We start from the raw sequence: 19991 nt of genomic DNA on the forward strand, positions 1-19991 counted from the left end.
CTGTTACCTGGGTGATAGTTACCTACTGTAGTTACCTCACTTCTCAAGTTTTCAACAGTTCTTTCCTTTTCATGGATCATTTTTCTTAAGAAAGTTGAAATTTTCAGTCTTTCAGAGTTGGAATAATTAAACTCTGTACTTGCCTTTAACAGAACAAGTTGGGAGTGGGTGTATGGGGGAGAAGTTGAGATATTTAAGATGTTTTCTTACAAGCAATTTATCTACCTGGAAAAATCATCTGCAAGTATTGTTCATTATTTCACTGAAGAGGGCTGGGAACTTCATTCTTGCTGCAAGTTGGCAAGATGCATTTTCAGAGTCACTAGCTGTGTAATCTGTTCCTGTTGAGTGTGCAATGACAATCTATTTCTTATCATTAGATCAGCCCTCTCCTCCCTCCACCCTGAAACTGCTCTGACACATGCAGATCCAGGAACCAGTGGATGTAATTATTCCCCACACTTTTCATCAGGTTCTTAAAATATAGCAGAACCCACTCCAGTGTTGCTGTTATTGAAATGCTCACACTAAAACAATTATTCTCCTCTGACCTAATGTGAAGGATTTAGAAGAAAATTGGTTTGTGTCCAGCCACACCTACAAACCAGACATTGATGCAATGATTGTTCATTATCAAAACCAAGCCAATATCTGAAACACTTGGCTCCTAACTGAGAAAGATATTTCTGGGCCAGGGCCAGGCCTTGATTTCCTTTTGGTAGCAGCTTTGCTAAGTGGAAGATGCTTCCTTTGCTTCCCCCGCTGGAAGGTGACCCCGCGAATTCCCAGGGAATTCAGCTAGTTCTTGTGGGAGGATTCTCACATGATAGTTTAGAGGAAAGGAAGGTCCTGGGCACGTGTGGAGGAAGGTGGGGAGCAGGTCTGGATCATGTTCTTCCTGAAGGTGAGATCTGGGACATAAGCACGAGGAGTCTTGTACAGTGCCTTGTGCAGTGTGGTGCAGAATTGTTGCGTGACCTCTGGCCTGCCAAATGCCTGCACCTGAGCATGGCTGTGGGAAACACCTCTTTTCCCTCAATCCATGCATTTCTCTGCCTGTTTTCAACAGGCACATCACTGCAGCTGTGTGGGTGACAACTGTTCCTTGCTCTGCTGCACATGCACACAGAGCCCAAATGTGGCATTCCTCTCTTCCTGCCCCTAATTCCAAAACTCCCCTTCCATGCCCTGGTTCCTGCAAACTTCTCCATGTGGTGTTCTGTTTTCACCTGTAGACTATTGTTGTGTTCTGATAGTTCTTCCTCTAACCTGCAAAGAAACAAATCCCAGGAAAAAAGGTGCAGGGCTTTTCACTGTGCCCATTCAATAGCCAAATAAATTTAAAGTCTCCTGTAATTGTCAAGTTACCACAGGGCAGGAGTAACTCATGGAGAAAGGACTCCTCTGAGTATGAGCAGGACAATTTTCCGTACTGCTTTTTAATACTAACAATAACAGTGTTACCATGGCGACTGCCACATCACATCGGTTATCTGGGAGATGCAGAGTGGCTGCTGAAGGATCCCATTACACTCACTAATGTGAGTGGTGCTCCAGGGAGGGAACATGGGCTTGTGCACAGAGATTTTTCTCACTTTCATGATAATTGCTGCTGTGGCTGAGATGTTGTTTCCAGGCTGCACAGCACTTGGATGAGCCAATGTGGGAGAAAAAGGGACAAAGCAGAGGAAACCCAGAAAGGTGACAGGCACAGAGGAGCCGTGGCAGTAGCACTGGGGCTGATACAGTGCTTCCCTGTTGAAACTTGCATTCAGAGAGGGACTTGGAGAGTATGAAAGGGGTAATTTGAGTCTCCAGGGAGTGATTTGGAGGCTTATTCCCTCCCTTTGGGAGTTCTCAACTGTTATCAGCAACCTCCTTTCCCGTGGGCTCGGAAGCAGTGGGCGTGTTCTTGCAGGGGTGGGTGTCAGGCAGCTCTCACTGCACCAAAGCCTTCTGCAGGCAGTGGTGGAGTCACTTGTGTCTGGAGCCCATGCTTTGCCTTATCTTTGGAGGCTGAATATTTCCCAGTGCAGAGGGTCACAGTTTCTGCTTTCTGAAAAAAAAACCAACCCACTGCTCATCCTTGCCTGGCCTCGAGTCTGCTTCTATCTAATGCAAACTCACACCTGTGTGGATTCAGACTCTCATTTGTGGTGTGTATGCAAGTGAGAAATGTTGCTCATCATCCTTCTGCCTGAGCTCAGAAGTCATTCTTCTCCTCTGGCTGTAATGGGAAGGGAAGGGAAGAGAACAGGTCATATCTGTCCCAGTTGGCCTGCCAGGCTGCGTGGAGGCAGATTGATGGAGCTGTTTGTGATCATCAGTGGCACTTTGGAGCTGTGAGGGAGAACCAAATGTGGATTTGTGGCTCAGCTGCCAGAGAACAGACATTTCTGATCACATCCCCAGGTATGACACTATAAACCCCTCAAGGTTACCCCTGTGAGGTTTGTAAGAGTTCCCAGCTAATACCTGGCTTTCTGGTACAGGCAGGGTCCCAAGAATGTTATGTCCACATCTAAAACATATACAAGAAAAGTGTATTTTGATATAACTACAATGCTCTATACAGCTGGCTTAGGGACCACCTAACAGAGTAAAGAAAACCCCAAAACATGGATTTTATATGAAATAGATCATTCCTTACAGTGCATTCTTGTTTTATATTAGATTTTACAGAAACACACACAGACATACTTTTTTGCAAAGTCAGGAAAACCCTCCAAAATATATTTTATTTCTGCCATCTACAAGCACTACCAGAGTAATCAGCTGAAGAGATTTGTTTGTGGTTTTGGTTTTTTGTTGTGGTTTTTTTTGTTTGGTTTTTTTTTCATTTAATTGATTTTTTGGAGAGAAGAAGAAAGTTAATTGTTACACAGAAAATGTCTAAGAATGGAAGTCACAGAGAATATTCACATGCCTATGGGTTTGTGGGGTAGACCTGCTGGAAACCCTTCTTGTTGGGTAATTTTCTTGTCAGCATTTGAGGTGGAAAGAAAGATGCTTAATGCTGCTCTGGCTGAAGGGACTGAACAGGATAGAGGAAAGAGTTTTCAGCTGGTGAAACCAAGGCAAAGTTTATTGACTGTCATGAAGTGTATTTTGAAGTGCATCTGTAGCCAAACCACAGAAGGCTAAAGAAATAAATAGTCAGGGAAGTGAAATGCTTTACTCATACATATTTTTCCATGTAATGTTTCACTCTCTTATTTCTAAAGCAGCACAGGCTGTGATTGAATGTTAAACAAACCTGAGCTCCCTCCTGTTGGTACTTGCAGATGTATTAAGCCTGTTGGGTCAGATCCACAGCTAATGGAACTGGCCTCATGCCTTTGAAGGCATCGTAATCAGCTCGATTGTTCATTTTTGTTGTTTGCTTTTAAAAGAGTAGAGCTTCTAAGTAATTTACAGCAGTAAAGCTTTGTATTTCTAATTCAAAATGGAAAGGCTTTTAATTCCCCAGTTACCCAGGGGACACTTTGCTCGCCAAGTCCTCACTTTGTCCTCGTGTGAAGCACCCACATAGTAAGTTTTTTAAGAGAAATGGGTGTACTGGATCATGAATGCAGGCATATTATTAGCTCTATTTCCTACCCATGGTGGTAGACATAGATGCTGAAATACAGGTGAATTTGTTGTCCCTCTTGAAGGAACAAACTTCCAAGTGATTTCTTTTTTTTAACCACAAGACTGCACTGAACAAAGGTGTTTTAATTTGTGCAAGCTTGACCTTTGATTTTGTTTTATTGATGTCGAAGGGACTAGGGAGTAGTTAGGGAAAGATATCTTGTGCCCTGGCATATAAAGAGCTTAAATTATTCTGGGCATTTTTAAATCCAGTCTTGGGTGGTTGATGGTTCATGAGGAAAATGGAAAATCAAACTATAAGGGAATGATGGGAGAGGCAAATACACAGAAAACAGGGCTGGAGGATAAAGCCATTAGTTACATCAATACTCAAGTCTGAAAGGTTTGCTTTGAAAATTGCCCTGCCTGTGGAAGAAGATAATTTCACTAAGCCAGCCTGATCCTTGGCTGTGGGATGGTGTTGGGGTTTGAGTGGTTTTGTCCCAGAACAAGCCAAGATTTGGGGAACTTGGATGCTTGCAGCTTTGGGTGGCTGTGGGGTGTCTGCGAGGACCAGTGGGCAGTGAGCTGTGGAGCTGGACTTGGGGGGTGTCAGGCGTCAGAAAAAACAGTGGCAGAGCAATGAACACAAGGTCAGGTGTGTTGCTCTGTGCTAATCCCTGAACCCATTCTTATTCAGGGCTCCTTGATGCTTTCCCCACACCAATTCCAACATGAGGGAAGAGGGAGAGGGGGAGAATTTTGCATGCAGGAGACTCTTCAGGGGGTTGAGTCTTGCAAGCACTTTACTGACAACTTGATTTATCTTGTATTCCTGTTAATGCATTTGAAAAAGGCCCTTGATGAGCAGAGGTGTCCGTGGTCATGTCCCACGTGGAGTGACTGGAGGAAGTGTCACAGCCGAGGCGTTGCACATTGCAGTGGGAAATGGCAGCATGTCCCTCTGGAGGGGTTGGAGATGATGTTTCTGTCTGCTGCAGTCCCACTAATTGCAAAACCATCGCAAATTAGTGATCTGGGAGGAAGCATCTCCCAGCATTGCTCATCTCCTGAAATGGTATGTCAGGTGTTCTTAGGGCTGTGGGTTTGGGAAGAAAAGCACATTTATATGCCGTGTTCTTGGGTCCCCACACTTTTAATTTGGGGTGTTTGCTGCTTTTCTTTTGAAGGTGGCAGAGTCAGACATAGAATCATAGAATAGCCTGGGTTGGAAGGCACCTTAAAGATCATTTAGCTCCAGAGGGAAGGCCTGAGGACAGTTGAAAAAGAAAGAAAAAGACCTTTAAACACCTGTATGGTATGCCAAAAAGGTCATGTATTTATTTGGTGTTCCTAAAACCAAAATTATTCCATCCCACTATACCAGCCTATTTGATGAAGGAATTTTTTTATGGCGTTAAATGGCCGAAAAGAGAAAGCAAACCAAACAGAGCTTTTTATTTACCTAAGTGGAAATTCACTAATATTCATTGGCAAAGGCATCCTTATTGAAAATGACATTTAGAACTTCCATAAGGAACGGGGGCTTGGAAACCGAGCCATGAATTTTCCATTCAAGGGGTTTGACTTGGCACAGAAAGACGTCATGCAGACCGCAGCTGGCACCAGACACAGTTAAAAAGATCTGAGGCTATTAGTGCCTAAACAGCCACTAGAAATTATATTACATGATGGAGACTGGCTAATATAATTGAGCCAGCTAGTTATTGTGTGCATAATTTAATTATTTGACAAATTGCTTAGAAACGCGGTGTTCCCGTTCCACACTCGTGCTGCACTCACAGCTTTGCAAGGCACAGAGCAGAGGAATTGCTGGTGGGTACATGGTTATCTCGGGAAATAGACGTTTCTTTTTAAGATTAACAAAGTTGGAGAGGTTCACTGGTGGTGTCATGGTGGGGTGGTGTGTGTAGAGAAGGGTAGAGCCAAGTGGGACATGGCTGGGAGAGCAAACTGGCTCGGACACAGCCAGTTCTGTTTCAAGTGCATACCTCTGGGTTGCTCAGAGCTCCATCCAACCTGGCCTTGAACACTTCCAGGGATGGGGCAGCCACAGCTTCTCTGGGCAGCCTGTGCCAGGGCCTCACCACCCTCACAGGGAAGATTTTTTTTTCTAATGTACAATCTAACCCCACTCTCTGTCAGTGTGAAGCCATTCCCCCTTGTCCTGTCACTCCAGGCCCTTGTAAATAGTCTCTCTCTATCTCTCTTGTGGGCCCCCTTCAGGTACTGGGAGCCATGATTAGATCACCCCAAAACCTTCTCCAGGAGACTGGACAACCCCAGTTCTCTCATCCTTTCCTCACAGCAGAGCTGCTCCATCCCTCTGATCATCTCGGTGTCTCCTCTGGGCTCACTCCAAGTGCTGTCCCAGCTGGAGGGCTGGAGGCAGCGCTGCAGGGGGGTCTCACTGAGCAGGGCAGAGGGGCAGGACCCCCCTCCCTGCTGCCAGCGCTGTGAGATCAGCCCAGAAGCAGATGTGAGATGTTTCTAATCCCATCCTCGTGTTCAGTGTCCTCATGAGAATTGTGGCCAAATTTTTATATGGTTATGAATTCTAAGATACAGGACCAGAAAAACCCACCCACTGTAAAACTTCATGTAAGAAGCCTCCCAGTACTAAGGAGCGTTTTCCCATAGCCCTGAACATTTAGGTACATGACTAAGGACATTTCCCTCTCACAAAGCATCTCCTTAAAATGCTTCTTGAGAATCTGGACACCATCTGGAATAAAGCTGTGCTGTAATAATAAAGAACAAATTCTACATCTTCTTGAACAGTCCTAAGCAAATCTGAAGACCCAGTTGTGTCACTTTTTCTCAGTCAGCCTTTCAGAATTTCAGAGGCAAAGCTGTTGCCAGAAGATCAGCAAAATCAGCAACTTATTACAAAAACATTTTTAACAATGGGGAGTGAAATGTCACGTTTAAAGAAGTGCAGTCAAATAATTTTTACTGTCAGGATACATCAGGCTTTGTCACAGGGTGCTGGGCGAGGCACCACACCAGTTCTCTGGGTCTGAACAGTGGAGCAGCTCTTCCTGAGGTGTATCTCAGACTCCTCATCCCCCTGCTCGATCCATCTGAGTGTACTGTCAGCCTGTGGCTCCCTCCCTGCTGACATACCTGAGTTTTCTTGGAATAGCCACCTGGATTCAAATGATGGCGTGGTTCACACTTGGATTTCATCCTGCAATACGGATGGGAGGCGGCCAGGATAGCTGGATCCAGGAGTTGGGAGGTGCTCCTGAGTCTTTCACTTCAGCTGTAGCTTTCCTGTCAAGATCCAGCAGTGTCGATCTTACATCTGATTGTCAGCTGGAAGTAGTTCTGGGATGAAGGGGAGAAAATTACGCTCCTGAGTTTTCCACTGTCAAGCAGAAATCCTTAAAATGGACTCAGGAGTGTATGGATGTCTGTTGGGATGCCCTTGGGTGATTCTGGTTTTTTTTTTATCCTTGAATGCAAGTTAGCTGGGTTGTCAGTGGAGTGAGAGGCTTCCAGGTGTGATGGCATTGCCATAAGCTGTAGGAAGAGCCTTGTTGCCAAGCACAGCTCTTGTGCTTTTCTCTGAAATAACCTTGACAGGATTTCTGCCAATTTTGTTCATAACAAATTTTGCCTCATTCTTTGCCTTTCTTATTCTACAAAGAGAAAATTAAAACCAAGAGAGTTTCTGCAACTGAATTGCCTAATAAAGGTCAGACAATTTCCCAATACCCAGCAACATTGAAGGTATCTTGTGGAACAAGAAGTGGCATCAGCAGTGGAATCCTTTCCTGACAAACTGGAATTTTGTGAAGAGGGTGAGACTGCAGTGCAGCAATGGACAGAGGCACCAGACACCTCTGAGGTCCCCTATTCACATTACAGATGCTGAGACTAGGAAAACTGTGCAGAATTTTGTAGGGATTTTTCCATAGTAGATGATCTTTACCTGGGAATTAAACTGATCTCCTTCACAGTAACACACAACTCTACACCCTGAGAGCATTAGCTTTTCTCTAGGTGCTGTTGGCCTGGCTGCTTTTCCTGCAGGCAGCAGTGCTTTTCCTGGTTATGGCATCTTTTTGGCTCTGCTCCTGTTTTGAGTGTATGTAAGTGTACAGATTGCATGCTCTGAGCGGTGGGAAAGGTGTCCAGAGTCAAACAGTCATTTGCCAGGCTTAGAAAAAAAAATCATGCCTGATATCTGAGAAGTGGCACCCACGCTGATGAAAGCCCCTGCTCACTGACCTGAGCATGGAACAGGTAATCTGTGCTGTTTCGGACAGACTGATGGAGATCACATCCTCTGGTTGTATCCTGAGAATTGCTCCCCTTAGGTGGCAGATGGAGGGTGGTTTGGGGTTTGCCTGATCCACAAACAGCAGGTGGTACTTGTTGAGTTCCTCCAAAGCTGTACTGAGAGAGAAAGAAGAAAGAGAGTAGGGTTAGATTGGATATTAGGAAAAAATTCCTCCCTGGGAAGGTGGTGAGACACTGGCATCAGGTGCCCAGAGAAGCTGTGGCTGCTCCATCCCTGGAAGTGTTCAAGGCCAGGTTGGACAGGGCTTGGAGCAACCTGGTCTAATGGAAGGTTTCCCTGCCCATGGCAGGGTTTGGAACTGGATGATCTTTGAGGTCCCTTCCAACACAATGATTCTATGATACGGAATAAAAATGTAAAAACCTTGCAATGGAAAAGGCTATTAAATAAATGCCCTGCTATTTGGATGTGGCTTTGTTGCCTGGTTGGCTTTTAAATACGGCTTTGCATTGTGGCAAGAGAGGGAAAAAGGGAATCTTTGATGGAAAGAAGTCTTGGGCAGTTGATGAAATCAGAGGGATCAGGAATGATGCTTCCATGGGCAGCATGAAAGCCTGGTTAGCTGAATTAGACATATCTGCCTGGCACAAAACTTAGTGGTAACTGATGTCCTGTTGCCTGATGAGGATGGATCTTTTTATTCATCCGTGCTGTTGTGATAATGCAACGTGTTCTTCATCTGTGGGGAAGGAGGGGAGGAACTAAGCCCAGTGTGCTGCTGTTGATGGGACGTTGATGGGAGGTTGACATCATTGTTCATGGATGTTGAGGGCCTCTTTCCACATTTTGGGGAGTATGGGGAGTTTTTTGGTATGATAATGATGTTCTCTGTTCCAGCAGCCACTCCCCTCTTAAGGGAACCTTTGGGAATCATGTAAGATTTTGAGGAGAGGGCAGGCAAATCCCCCCCTTCTTTTACCCACTTGAGCGGTGACACATGACAGATTCATGCCTGCAGCACTTCTAGGTTTTATCTGCTCACTAAATTTTATTTCCCCTCTGTGAGTGTTTATATTGCTTAGAGACTGCCAAGGTTCGTGTTAATCATAAAAAAAAAAAAAAAGTGGAGGTTTATTAGGTATTGCAGCTCTGTGATTCCTTGGTTTTTGAATGTTAATGAAGCTTTGTATGCTCTGGAATAGCTGGAGAGGTGGATCTTAGCTCTGGCATGGCAAAATATCTGGGGGTGGATTTTTCTTCCCTTTCCTCTGGGTTTTAACATCTTACGTGGCATTTCATCCAGAGCAATTTTACACTATTTATCATCATGTGTAATATTGTCACACTGTAATTTTGCAAGTGTATGAAAGGCAGGAGGAGGGTGAGGATGGGCCCAATTACACCCTGGAGGGAGGGGAGGGCTCCACGGAAGGACCTGCTCCTGGGACAGAATGAATTGGATGTCAGCACTTTGCCAGAGCACAGCGACAGAACAGAGGGGAGTTTATTCTTTTTAGGGACTCAGTGGGCAGACAAGGGGAAAGGAACCCCTCAAATTGCAGTTCTGATGGTCATTTCCATAGGGTGTGAATGTATGTGGGATTCAACAAAAGAACAGACGTTCATCCTCACTCCAGACAGCTCAGGTCTTTCTTCTGCTGAAGGCTGGGTTTCAAGCAACATTTCTTTTCTCATTGTACATTGTGTTTGGGGCAGAGTAGCCAAACTGGAGAGCTGAGCATTTCTTTTTTTTTTTCTGAATTTCTAGCCAGGGCTGCCCCTGAGCATTGGCTTTGGTAGAACAAGATGTTCTTCTGGCTTTAGTGCCTCCAGACTGACCTTAGAGGAGATTCGTGTCATTGTCGTCGTTGTGTTGGTACCTGCATTATAATTAGAGGAAGTACCAGGCCTGACACACTCCCCTCTTAAATAGAGAAGGATGGACATGTAATCTATGCTCTTCCACATTGGTCTGCCAGAGCAGAGGTGTGGTGGCTCTTTATAAGGAGGGGCCTTTTTTCCCCAGTTCTCCTGTTGGAAAAAAGTAGAGTGCTGGCATTCTTAATCCATAAAGTCTCTTCTTTGACTATACTTTTTGAAAGTGACTTTTAACAATTTTTTAGGTGTAATATTACTTCTTTTGGGGATGAGAACTCGTGAAATTGCATTTCCATCTCCCTTGAATCCAGCTGAGTCTTCTCCCTCTTTATCACCGTGAAAAGAGACATGACTTCCCCAGCTTGGGAACCCAAGACTGCCATAAAATTGGTCTGAAATATTTCTGTTCAACCCTGTGGGCATTGGTAGAGGGGAGGTGGATCCCAAATTTTCTTGGTCAGACTATAGTGCCATTCATACAACTGTACTCCTTTTCCACCAGATCCCTCTCCAACACTCCAAGACTCTCTTACACATGTTCTCTTACGAGATCCAGCAGTAAGTGCTTCTCCCTCTGCAGCTGCCTTTTGCTTAATTGACCCATTTTGCAGCAGATTAGGCCCCAAGGAGGAGGTTAATACAAGCAGTAATTCTAAAAGGCAGTTTGAGGCTTCAGTGAACTGTTCATCATTGGAAAAGCCTGTTAGCCCCAATCTTCTTACCTTTTTACACTTTATTCTATAATACTCTGACTTAACAATGAACTTAGGAATCTCTCCTGCTAGACAGTCTCCACACCTCTCTCTTTCCTGAGGTTTGACCTGGATATGGTGGGTAAGATTTAACACCGTGCATATAGATTTACCTTCTCTCTTCCTTTTTGTCTTAAAACAAGAATTGTAGCCCTGGACCTTCCAGTAATAGTCCCAGTGTGCTGTGTGCAGGGTAGGAATACATCTCACCAGGCAGTTCATCTGTCTGTGGGATTGGTGAGAAGACTCTTTTCCTGCCCTGCAAGCAATTACAGTGGCCCCTCGAGTCCGTGCAGGATTGCTCATCCCACTGCTGCCAGCACTGCAGCTGCTGTAATGATCGAGGGGGAGAATTAGAGCAAACTTCAATGTGAACCAATATTAAGCTATTAGTACATATTTATTGATATAATATTACATAATATTATTGTTATAAAGATAACATTATATTGGGGAATTCGGAAATGTGGCCAGCTTGCTGTTTATTAGCTGCTATTCCTGACAAGCCTGTCCACTGTACTGTAGGAATTATCACTGTGTTTTCCCCACTTCCTACCATCACCTCTCTTACACATTAGGTAAGGAACAACTTCTGCCTGTACCTACTATTCAGTTTCCTTGAACACCCAAACACCGAAAAATACAGAAGATTGTGGCATATCTGTGACAACCCCAGGGTGGATGAAACCCAAATGACTGGATGGAGCTGAAAAACGCGTGGCTTTTCCTTACTGGGGAGTAAATGATCCCGATTGCCTTTAGTGCAGGTCACTGCTGATACTGGGATGGGGGCATGATTTGGGGGATGAGTACACACATGGAATGGGGGCAGCATTCCTGCAGAGTCAGGCACACAGTCCCTGCCGTGTCCTGCCACTGAGGTTCTCTTGGTGGATGGATTTTGGTGAGAGCGGGGAAAATTTGCTGCACTGGGCTCAGCTTCTGGTGCCTTGGTGAGAAAGTGGGATTGTGAAGCAAACAGATTGAGCCTGTGGGTAGGAAAAACATCCTGCAAAATCTGTGCTGCTGGTGCAGCCACTTCTAATTTAGGCAATGGAAGTCCAGAACCATTTCTGCTGCATTTGCAGAATTACGGGACCAAGAAAGCTTTGGGGAAGGGAAGAACCTGAGTGTTTTACAGACCCTTGCTCAGTCCTTAGGGTATAGACAGCAAAGATCAAGGGTCAGGACCTCAGCCCAGACACTGAATGGGGACAGAAAACTTGCTGTTGAATGAACTATTTAGGAGGGACCTGGAAGGGCTGGAGAGAAGGGAACTGCAGCAAAGAAACAGAATGGTACAGCAAGGTAACCTGCTGGGAATGAGGAGAGGGGGAGTTCTTGAGCCCCAGAGTGCTACCTCCAACACCAGCATCTGCTCTTGGACATGCTTTGGGATTTCCATGCAGGGTTTTGTCAGTGGTTGGGATATTGTCCTTTTACAGCTTTGAGAAATAGAGAAGGATTCCCTTTCTCCCTCCCTTCCTCCTGCAAGGCAGAATTTATCCTTGTTTAATCACCCAGAAGGCACAAAGGGATATGTGCTACAAAGGCCTCCTTCTTCCTCTCTGCTCACCTGCCTCTGTCTCAGCAAAGTGGGATCTTCCATGGTTATAAGGCAGTTTATCCACACAGACCAGACCCCAAATGAGGATTCTGGCTGCTGGGAGGTCCTGTTGGGCCAGCAGATGATGCCACTGGTGGAACAGCTAAGAGCATGGGAACACAAAGCCACTGAGGACACCAAATGCTTCAGCAAAATCCATACATTTGCAAGGGGTTAAACACAGGAATGTGCAATCCTGAAAGTCTGTGAGGGGATAGGAATGAAGTGAGAATTCAGGGCTATTGGATTCAGCATTCATTCAATTACCATGCTTAGTTAAGTACTGCACAGTGCAGTGAAGGCTGCAGTCTGTTAGAATGTCTGTTCCTATAAGTCATTTAATTATGAGGTTGCTCATATGCCATTTTAACATATGTAGAGTAACATTATCCCTCTTTTGTAGGTCACTATTCTCATCAGCCTGGCTCTTGCATTCCTTGCCTGCATAGTGTTTCTTGTGGTGTACAAAGCCTTTACTTACGACCACAGTTGCCCAGATGGATTTGTTTATAAGGTAAGAAACTTCAGATGGATGAATTGCCTGAGCTAATGACAGGCTTTAATTGACTACATGGTTACAGTCCAGTCTGCTTTTTTTGACCAGGCCAAACAGAACATTTGGCAAGAATGTGTTGAAATGGAAAAAGTGTTATGGGAAATGTGGATGTGCATCTGCCTCCATCAGCTACTGTTACACTGTAATTGTTGGGATTAGCATTTGGTGAACACTACAGACAGATGTTCAGGAACAATCCCTCATATTTGTGAATGGATTTATTGCAGCTGGAATCCTGCATTTGCTTCCCACACTTTCAAGTAGCTGAGGTTTACTGGTGTACATTTTAATGCAAAGCAAACTCCTGGAGTGCTGACACATGTGTCCTTTGTGAAAGAAATCCAGATTTGCCCAGATATAGTTCACTTTTCAGTGCTTTCAAGGCTCTGTCAAGAACAAAACCATGTAACAATTGCTAAACCCCCACTGCCCAGTGATTTTTTATTGAATATTCACAGAGAACTATTTGACTGCTCTGTTGAGATTAAAAAAAAAAAAAAAAGGTTTGCAAAATAATTCACTGACTCCTCACTGTGAATAAACTCATAAAGTCACAGGAGTCTTGACCACACTGGGGATGATCTGTAGGCTGGAAAACAGAGTAAGATGCTGGTGTATTAGTCATTGTGAATTATTCATTTAGGTTATATAAAAAGGGAGAATTGGGATTGTTCAGCCTGGAAAAGAAAAAGCTTTGGGGTAACCTAATTGCAGCTTTCCAGTACCTGAAGGGAGCCTACAGGAAAGATGGAGGGAGACTATTTACAGGGGCATGTAGTGACAGGACAAGGGGAAATGGCTTCAAACTGACAGAGAGCAAGGTTAGATTGGATATTAGGAAAAAATTCCTCCCCTATGAGAGTGGTGAGGCCCTGGCACAGGCTGCCCAGAGAAGTTGTGGATGCCCCGTCCTTGGAAGTGTCCGAGGCCAGGTTGGATGGGGCTCTGAGCAACCTGGTCTAGTGGAAGGTGTCCCTGCCCATGGCAGGGGTTTGGAACTGGATGATCTTTAAGGTCCCTTCCAACCCAAGCCATTCTATGGTTCTATGATAAAATGAAGTTTGGACAGTGATGAATTTCCGAATCAGATTCAAACCAGCACTTGTGAGCAAAGCTGGCCCATTGGGCTGTGCTTGCTGCCATCCCTGACCAAGATGCTCATCCCACAGGTCAGGAGAACACTCTGCAACAGAGCAGCTCATAAGCTGCTTGCTCAGCCTCTGCCTGTCCTCTGCTTGTCAGAGGATTAATTCTGGACTTGAATCTACAGAGCTTTTGGTCCAGCACACGAGCAGAGCTGCTCAGCCAGCCCTGCCTGGCCCCCAGCAAGGGGCCTCGGTCTCTGTGCTTGTCAGTAACACACCAAACCCTCACTACACAGTCCCCATTTCCCAACCAGCCTGCCATCAGGGTTGCCAATAGCAACAGGTTTTGAAGGCTGCTGCCCGACTTGGTGCATTCCCAGGGGGCACCGAAAGGCAGCTGCAGCAGGTCTGAGTCAAACACCCTCCGTGCAAACAGCCAGCCATGAGGTTTTGGAAAGAGGCTGGTTGGGTCACTCTGCTTCTCTTGCTCTCTCCCCCTTCCCAGCACAAGCGCTGCATCCCGGCCTCGCTGGACGCCTACTACTCTGCACAGGATTCCAACTCCCGGGGCAGGTTCTACACCGTCATCAGCCACTACAGCATGGCCAAGCAGACCAGCTCCCGGGCCGTATCGCCCTGGATGTCCTCGGGATCCGCGAACCACGAAGCCAAGGCTGCCAAGACAGAAGGTCATTAAAGGGAACGAGTGGTGGTGGGCAAAGAGGGCGGGGTGGGGGGACAACACCGTGTCTATACTGCTCTAGCTGAGCGTGCCGTGCCAGCAGCACGGCAGGAATAAATAAAACCCAAGTGCAGGAGTCATCTTAATGGATATTTCTTTTCGTGCGTTGTTCTCGTTGATTTGTAACCGAGTCGAGCTCTTGTACAAAGGCATGTTTGATGTTGACTGTACCTTAACGATGTAAAAATATTTTTAAATCATTGCTTAACTATTTGTTAGAAAAATAAATTAAAAAACAAAAAAAGCAAATTAGGTAAACAGCCAGAGAGGATAAAAGCAGCAAAGAGAATCATGCAAAGTTTTGTCATCGCTGGAAAGCTGCGACAGAGGCTCAAAGTGCAGTGAAGGAAGAACTGAAATCCTTTCGAGAGGGGGTGGAAGGAACCTGGTACAAAGACATTGTGATGTTGTTTAGTTGCCAGAGGGGGGATATTTTGCTGTCAAATTGAATTTAGCATCAGTGTTCATTTGCTGATAGAGAAATACAGGCGTCCCCTCGTCCCCCCTGTTGCACGTGCAAACACAGATGTGCCCACACCCCTGTGCAGTGACCCACGTAAGTCCAGAAAGATCTCAGCATTCCTAATGAGCCACCACAGTGCTGGTGATCCTGGCTGGGCTCTGAGGCTGAAATCCAAGTTGCTGTTTGGACATGGAGCAGGATGGAAGCAGGCAGAGGCTGCTGCAGTGAAATCATGAATATACTTTTGAGCACAGGACTCAGTCAGGAGATCAGGCCTTTGCTGCTGCTGGCATGCATTTCCTGCATGACCTCTGGCAATTCCATGAGGCTTTGGGACCTCTCCTGAGGGTCACCAAGAGACAAAGAAATGCCCTTATGATTTGAGGAGCCTTTCAAAAGTGGTGGTAGTATAGAACAGGATTAAGCCTCTGACTTTCAGCTCCTAATTTTCTCTCACCCATGAAATGGGATGCTCCTGCTTCCCTCCTTCAGCTTCAGATACTTCAGCATTTAATGTCATTCCAGGTCACCAGGGAGGGGTGGCTGTAGCTCTCAGAGTACAAGGGTCTATCTGCTTGCAAACACAGACCAGATCCCAAGCTTAATCCAGTCCTGAGCAGTGTAAACCATCTTCTCCCACAAATTTAGTGGAGACTGGTGTGATTTTAAGAAACCCCAAGGATTCTCCTTTTTCCAGAGCTGCAAGCCTTTGCTGCAGAGCAGCCCTGCTCCTCAGGAGCACAGGCAGGGAGAGCCGGGCAGCAGGAGCAGAGTGCATAGGTTCACATTTGACTAAGGCTGCTTTTTCAGACTCATGGCTAGACTGGGATGGAAATTAGGAACTGGCCCCTTTTCCCCCCGCATTGGGCAGTTTTGTCCTCATTGTCACGTACGTAGACAGTAGGCAGTGTATGAGGGCAGAACTCCTCAGTCCTAACAGGCATCATGATAAATAACTGTATAGTGTAGCTAAAAATGTAGTGCCAAATACCATCGTCTGATCTCCTCTCCTCCCTTCCCTTTCCACCTGTAAATTCATTTCTCAAAATGTACAAACCACCCCCTCCACCAACAACCCAAACTCCAGCAAAACCACTGAACAGTTTATAATTTTGTGGTGTATTTTTTGTCAGTAGGTAGCAGAGACTGAAGTATTTTTTGGTGTAATTCTTGAACTTTTCTGACGGGATTAAAATAAAGCTAGATGTGACTGAGCGTCTCCATGGCTCCAGCAGGTTTTTTTGGCTCCTCGTGCCCTGGGCTGGGGGGTGGGAGGTGGTGGGAGGTCTGTGTGGTGCTGAGCAGAGGCTACACCAGAACAAAGGTGACTCTGGCCTTCAGGAGGCATATTCATGAGGCCTTTTCATTCCCTGTGTTCCAGCCCATTTTTCAATTGCAAATAGGAAAAATAGTAATGAAGCTGATTTTCTGCTGGCGATTTTTGGCTTTACAGTGGACTTCCCTTCTTTCCCATTTTAAAACCAATGGGTGATAGGAACTTTGCCTGGGAGCAGTGTCGCCTTTGCCATCCGCTCCCGGTGCTGCTCCATAGGAAGGGCCCTTAGAAAAAGGAGCACTGCAGGGAAGTCCAGCTGAAAAAGAGCCATGGCTGAACTTTGGAAAAGTTGAGCTCTGTATCCAAACTCTGCAGCTTGGTTTGTAACAAAACCACAATTGTATTCATCTCACATGGTTTAGAAAGCAGATTGCATTTCCTCAAATCCTTCAACTCTTCGAAATGGAATGATACCCTGGCATTAAATTGACTCATTCCCAAAGGCTAAAGAACACTTTATAAAACCTTTGGATGGCTTTCCTTCCAAAAAAAAATAAAGTGTATTCAGAGTTGTGAAATTGAACTAGCATAGGAGAGGAATCACTCTGGTGTTAGAGGTCACCGCTGAGTACTTGTAAAATGTATTAAAAAGGATCCAGTGCTTTACAGGATTGAGTCACAGGATAATTTGACCATGGACTTCTATTGCCAGTTTTCCCAGTAATACTCTAACTGTGTGTTTACTTTAATCTAAAAAACCCAGGAATCAAATAATTTGAAATAAGAGGTTCTAGCTATTATTAGATAAGTGAGTCAGTGGGGATAACCATTCCTATTTAATAAGGGAAAGATCAAAACCTGTATGGAGTAGAATGAAAATAAAAAAAAAAAAGACCCGAGAAAGACTCATGGGAGAGCAAAAGAAACCAAACAACTCAATGCCAGCTGCAAATTCCATGACTGTGAATGTTCTTATTATAGTTTCTGTACAAACTGCAGTAGAGCTTCCAAGATTAACCATGTATTTTAATCACAGTAACAGAGAGAGAGAGAGAGAGAGAGAAAATTGGAATTGTAGTACATCATCTTATTATTTCAGTCTTTAAAGCCTCCTTCAAGGTTGATCATATGTTTCAATGCTGATTAAAGTAGCGTGTTGGTGATAGCAGAGACTTATCCTGGCTGTCATTTCTCTGTGGAGTCTAAAGCTCTTGATGGGCTCTAGAGAACAGTGTTTGTGTGAACTGGTGTCTGGGTGAGCTCAGCTCTGAGTGGTGCTGATGAACAAGAGCCTTCCCTGTGCTTCTGCTGACATTTATGTGATGGCCAAGTCCATCAGCTCCAACCTCTCCATCTGTGACTGGCCCTGGGGAAGCAGGAGTCCCTTTGGGCAATCTTCTCCATTATATTAGAGTGCTACAGTGGGCTCAGAGTGTGAATTTCCCACCAAAATATGCTTGTGGACCACTGGGAGTGGAAGAGTTGACAGTCATGCAGGGGTGGGTGCCTGGGCTGTTTGTTTGTCCTGCTGGAGTGGTAGGAAGGATGGAACAAGAAAAGTGTCAGCACATGAAAGAGCTGATCTTATGGGGAAAGGGCATCCTGAACAGGCAGCAATCCCAGGGAATGACTGGCAGAACATGTGGAAAAAACCTCCCAACTTTACTAAAGGTGTGGTGATGCCATGGTGGGAACTCAGCCACCCCCAGTCTCAGCTTGGGAAGTGAAGGAAGAAACTATGGCTGTTGGAGCCTGGAAAAGATTAGAAGCAAGAGAGAACAAGATTGCCACCAGCCAAGGTATGGAAGCAGGAGCTGCCTTTCTCCTGTAACCCAGTGACCCTAAAAAGCTGCATCCTGCTTGACTGATACAGACTGTCTTGTTTTGGAAAAGCCGCCCATTGTTGTTCCAAACCTCTGCTGACTGCAGGGCCCTGAGGGGAACTCCAGTCACCTTGGGCTGCCTGCAAGGACAGGGTGAGGAAAGGAGGTGCCAATGGCAGGACCCCAGGGCTGGTGGGGCTCACTGGCAAAGACAGGGTTTTGGAGGCAACCTGGGGCTTTGGATCTAAAGACAGCTCAAGGCACGGCCAGAGCCTCCGGTTCCAGATCAGAAAAGTAACAGTCCCTGTCCCTTTACATGGGAGTTTTTATTCCCTTTATCCCCCTCCGTGCTTGCCAGCTGTTTCTGGTTTGTAATAATGCTTCCAGTGATAAGTGTAAAGGTCGTGCACTGAACTGTCTACAATCACATTTTATACGATTAGTCAGGGGTTTTCCAAAGCACCCTAATTATTACAGTCAAACCGGATTAAGCTATTCCTCTAATAGATTTTCAGTTCCTGTAAAATAGGCCAGGGAAAATGACTTATAGGAGGGGATGGGGGGAAGAAAAGGCTCTTTCCTTCCATCTCTTTGGCCTTTGGTTTTTTTAAAATGCCAGCAGTGGCAGGGGCATTACAGGGATCCCACGGAGAACACGGGGTGAGTGCCCAGCCGAGCTGGGGGTCTCTGTCACTCAGCTCCCCTGCTCACCTGGCCTGGTGCCCTTTGAGGGGCAAAAGAGTAAAATCCTTTTGTTTAAGAATGTTACTTTACTCAGGAGGGTGGATGACAAGTCATTTGAAAGGCTGTGGGTTGCTCCCTCCTGAAAAATAATCCATGGCAAGCACAGGAAGGATGGGAAGTGCAGTGGTTATGCCTGAACCGCTCCTGGCCGGGAAGGGCTGGGCAGGATTAGTGCTGAAGAGGCTTTTGTCCTGCAGAAGCCAGATGATGATTGGGGAAAAGAGAGAGAGAGGACATGGAAAAGCCTCTTAACAGCAGGTTACACAGTTCATCCTGGCTCGGCCAGTGCCCTGACATGATGGGATTGCCTGAGCCTGATCCCACTGCCACAGCAGGACCCATCTGCTGGGGATGTGGGATGTGCATCACGTCCCTCCACCGAGGCTCCAGAGAGGGGGCAGAAACAACCTGCCCTGTGGCTTCCCTTGCTGATAACACAGAGTGTGAGCACCACTGGGGTGAGCAGGAAGGAAAACGCTGCAAACTGAGCAGCCAGTGGTGAAATATTTGCAGCGGTGTTTGAGACGAATGAAGGTGTGGAAGTGACCGCGAGGGATGGATGGTGACATTTTCATCACCGCTCCCCAGCCCTCCTCCATCAGCAGGGCTTGGGGAAGGCCAGTGTTTGCCAGTGGCCGAGGAGAATCAGCCCTTGCAGTCCCAGGGGCTACAAAGAGCCACAGTGATGCTACGAGGGGCTGCCAGGTCACAGTGAGCCCAGCTCTCCTCTGGAGCCTGCAGGTCCAGGCCAGCAGGTTGCTCTAAGTGGCTGCACAGTGGGAGGATTTGCTGGAGGAAGAGGAGCAATCCCAGTAGGAATTCCAGCTTTGCCAGCAGCTTCCCAACCACTGCTGAACACCGGTAGTGGTGGCACCTGGTGCCCACAGGGGCTGGTTCTGGGGCTCCACATGGCCCATGGACAGCCCCCAAATCCAAGCTCCCAAGCCTTGCAGTCACTAAATACCTTCTCCATATCTCACCTGGAGCAGGGCCAGCACAGGTTGCCTGTCCCTGTGTGGTGGAAGCAGCTGCAGCAGCCCAGGGTTCTGCGAAACACTCACTTGCTCCCAGCCCCTCCAGTTGTGGCCACATTTCAGTGGTGGGTAAATTGATTTCTGTGTATGTTTTGTATGCCAGGTTATTGCAATTACTCTTCAGGATCCTTTGGGATGAAAGGCTATTACAGAGATGAAAGCTCATTAACAATAAATATAAAGGGTCAA

General features: G+C 46.1%; 1 protein-coding gene and 1 long non-coding RNA gene across 2 annotated transcripts in view; one reads left to right on the forward strand and one right to left on the reverse strand.

The window, feature by feature from the left end:
- The window catches only part of NSG2 (neuronal vesicle trafficking associated 2), a 34688-nt gene extending 18544 nt beyond the window's left edge, over positions 1-16144 (forward strand). Inside the window, exons 4-5 of the mRNA XM_050312517.1 lie at positions 12483-12593; positions 14226-16144. Of these exons, the coding sequence (XP_050168474.1) occupies positions 12483-12593; positions 14226-14417 (303 nt within the window). The 3' untranslated portion in view covers positions 14418-16144. The remainder of the gene's footprint in view (positions 1-12482; positions 12594-14225) is intronic.
- Positions 1-19991, reverse strand: part of LOC126638554 (uncharacterized) — a 1011613-nt gene that overhangs the window by 949565 nt on the left and 42057 nt on the right. The window lies entirely within an intron of this gene.

This window comes from Myiozetetes cayanensis, unplaced genomic scaffold, assembly GCF_022539395.1.
Source record: "Myiozetetes cayanensis isolate MyiCay16 unplaced genomic scaffold, myiCay2020 scf17, whole genome shotgun sequence".
NCBI lineage: Eukaryota > Metazoa > Chordata > Aves > Passeriformes > Tyrannidae > Myiozetetes > Myiozetetes cayanensis.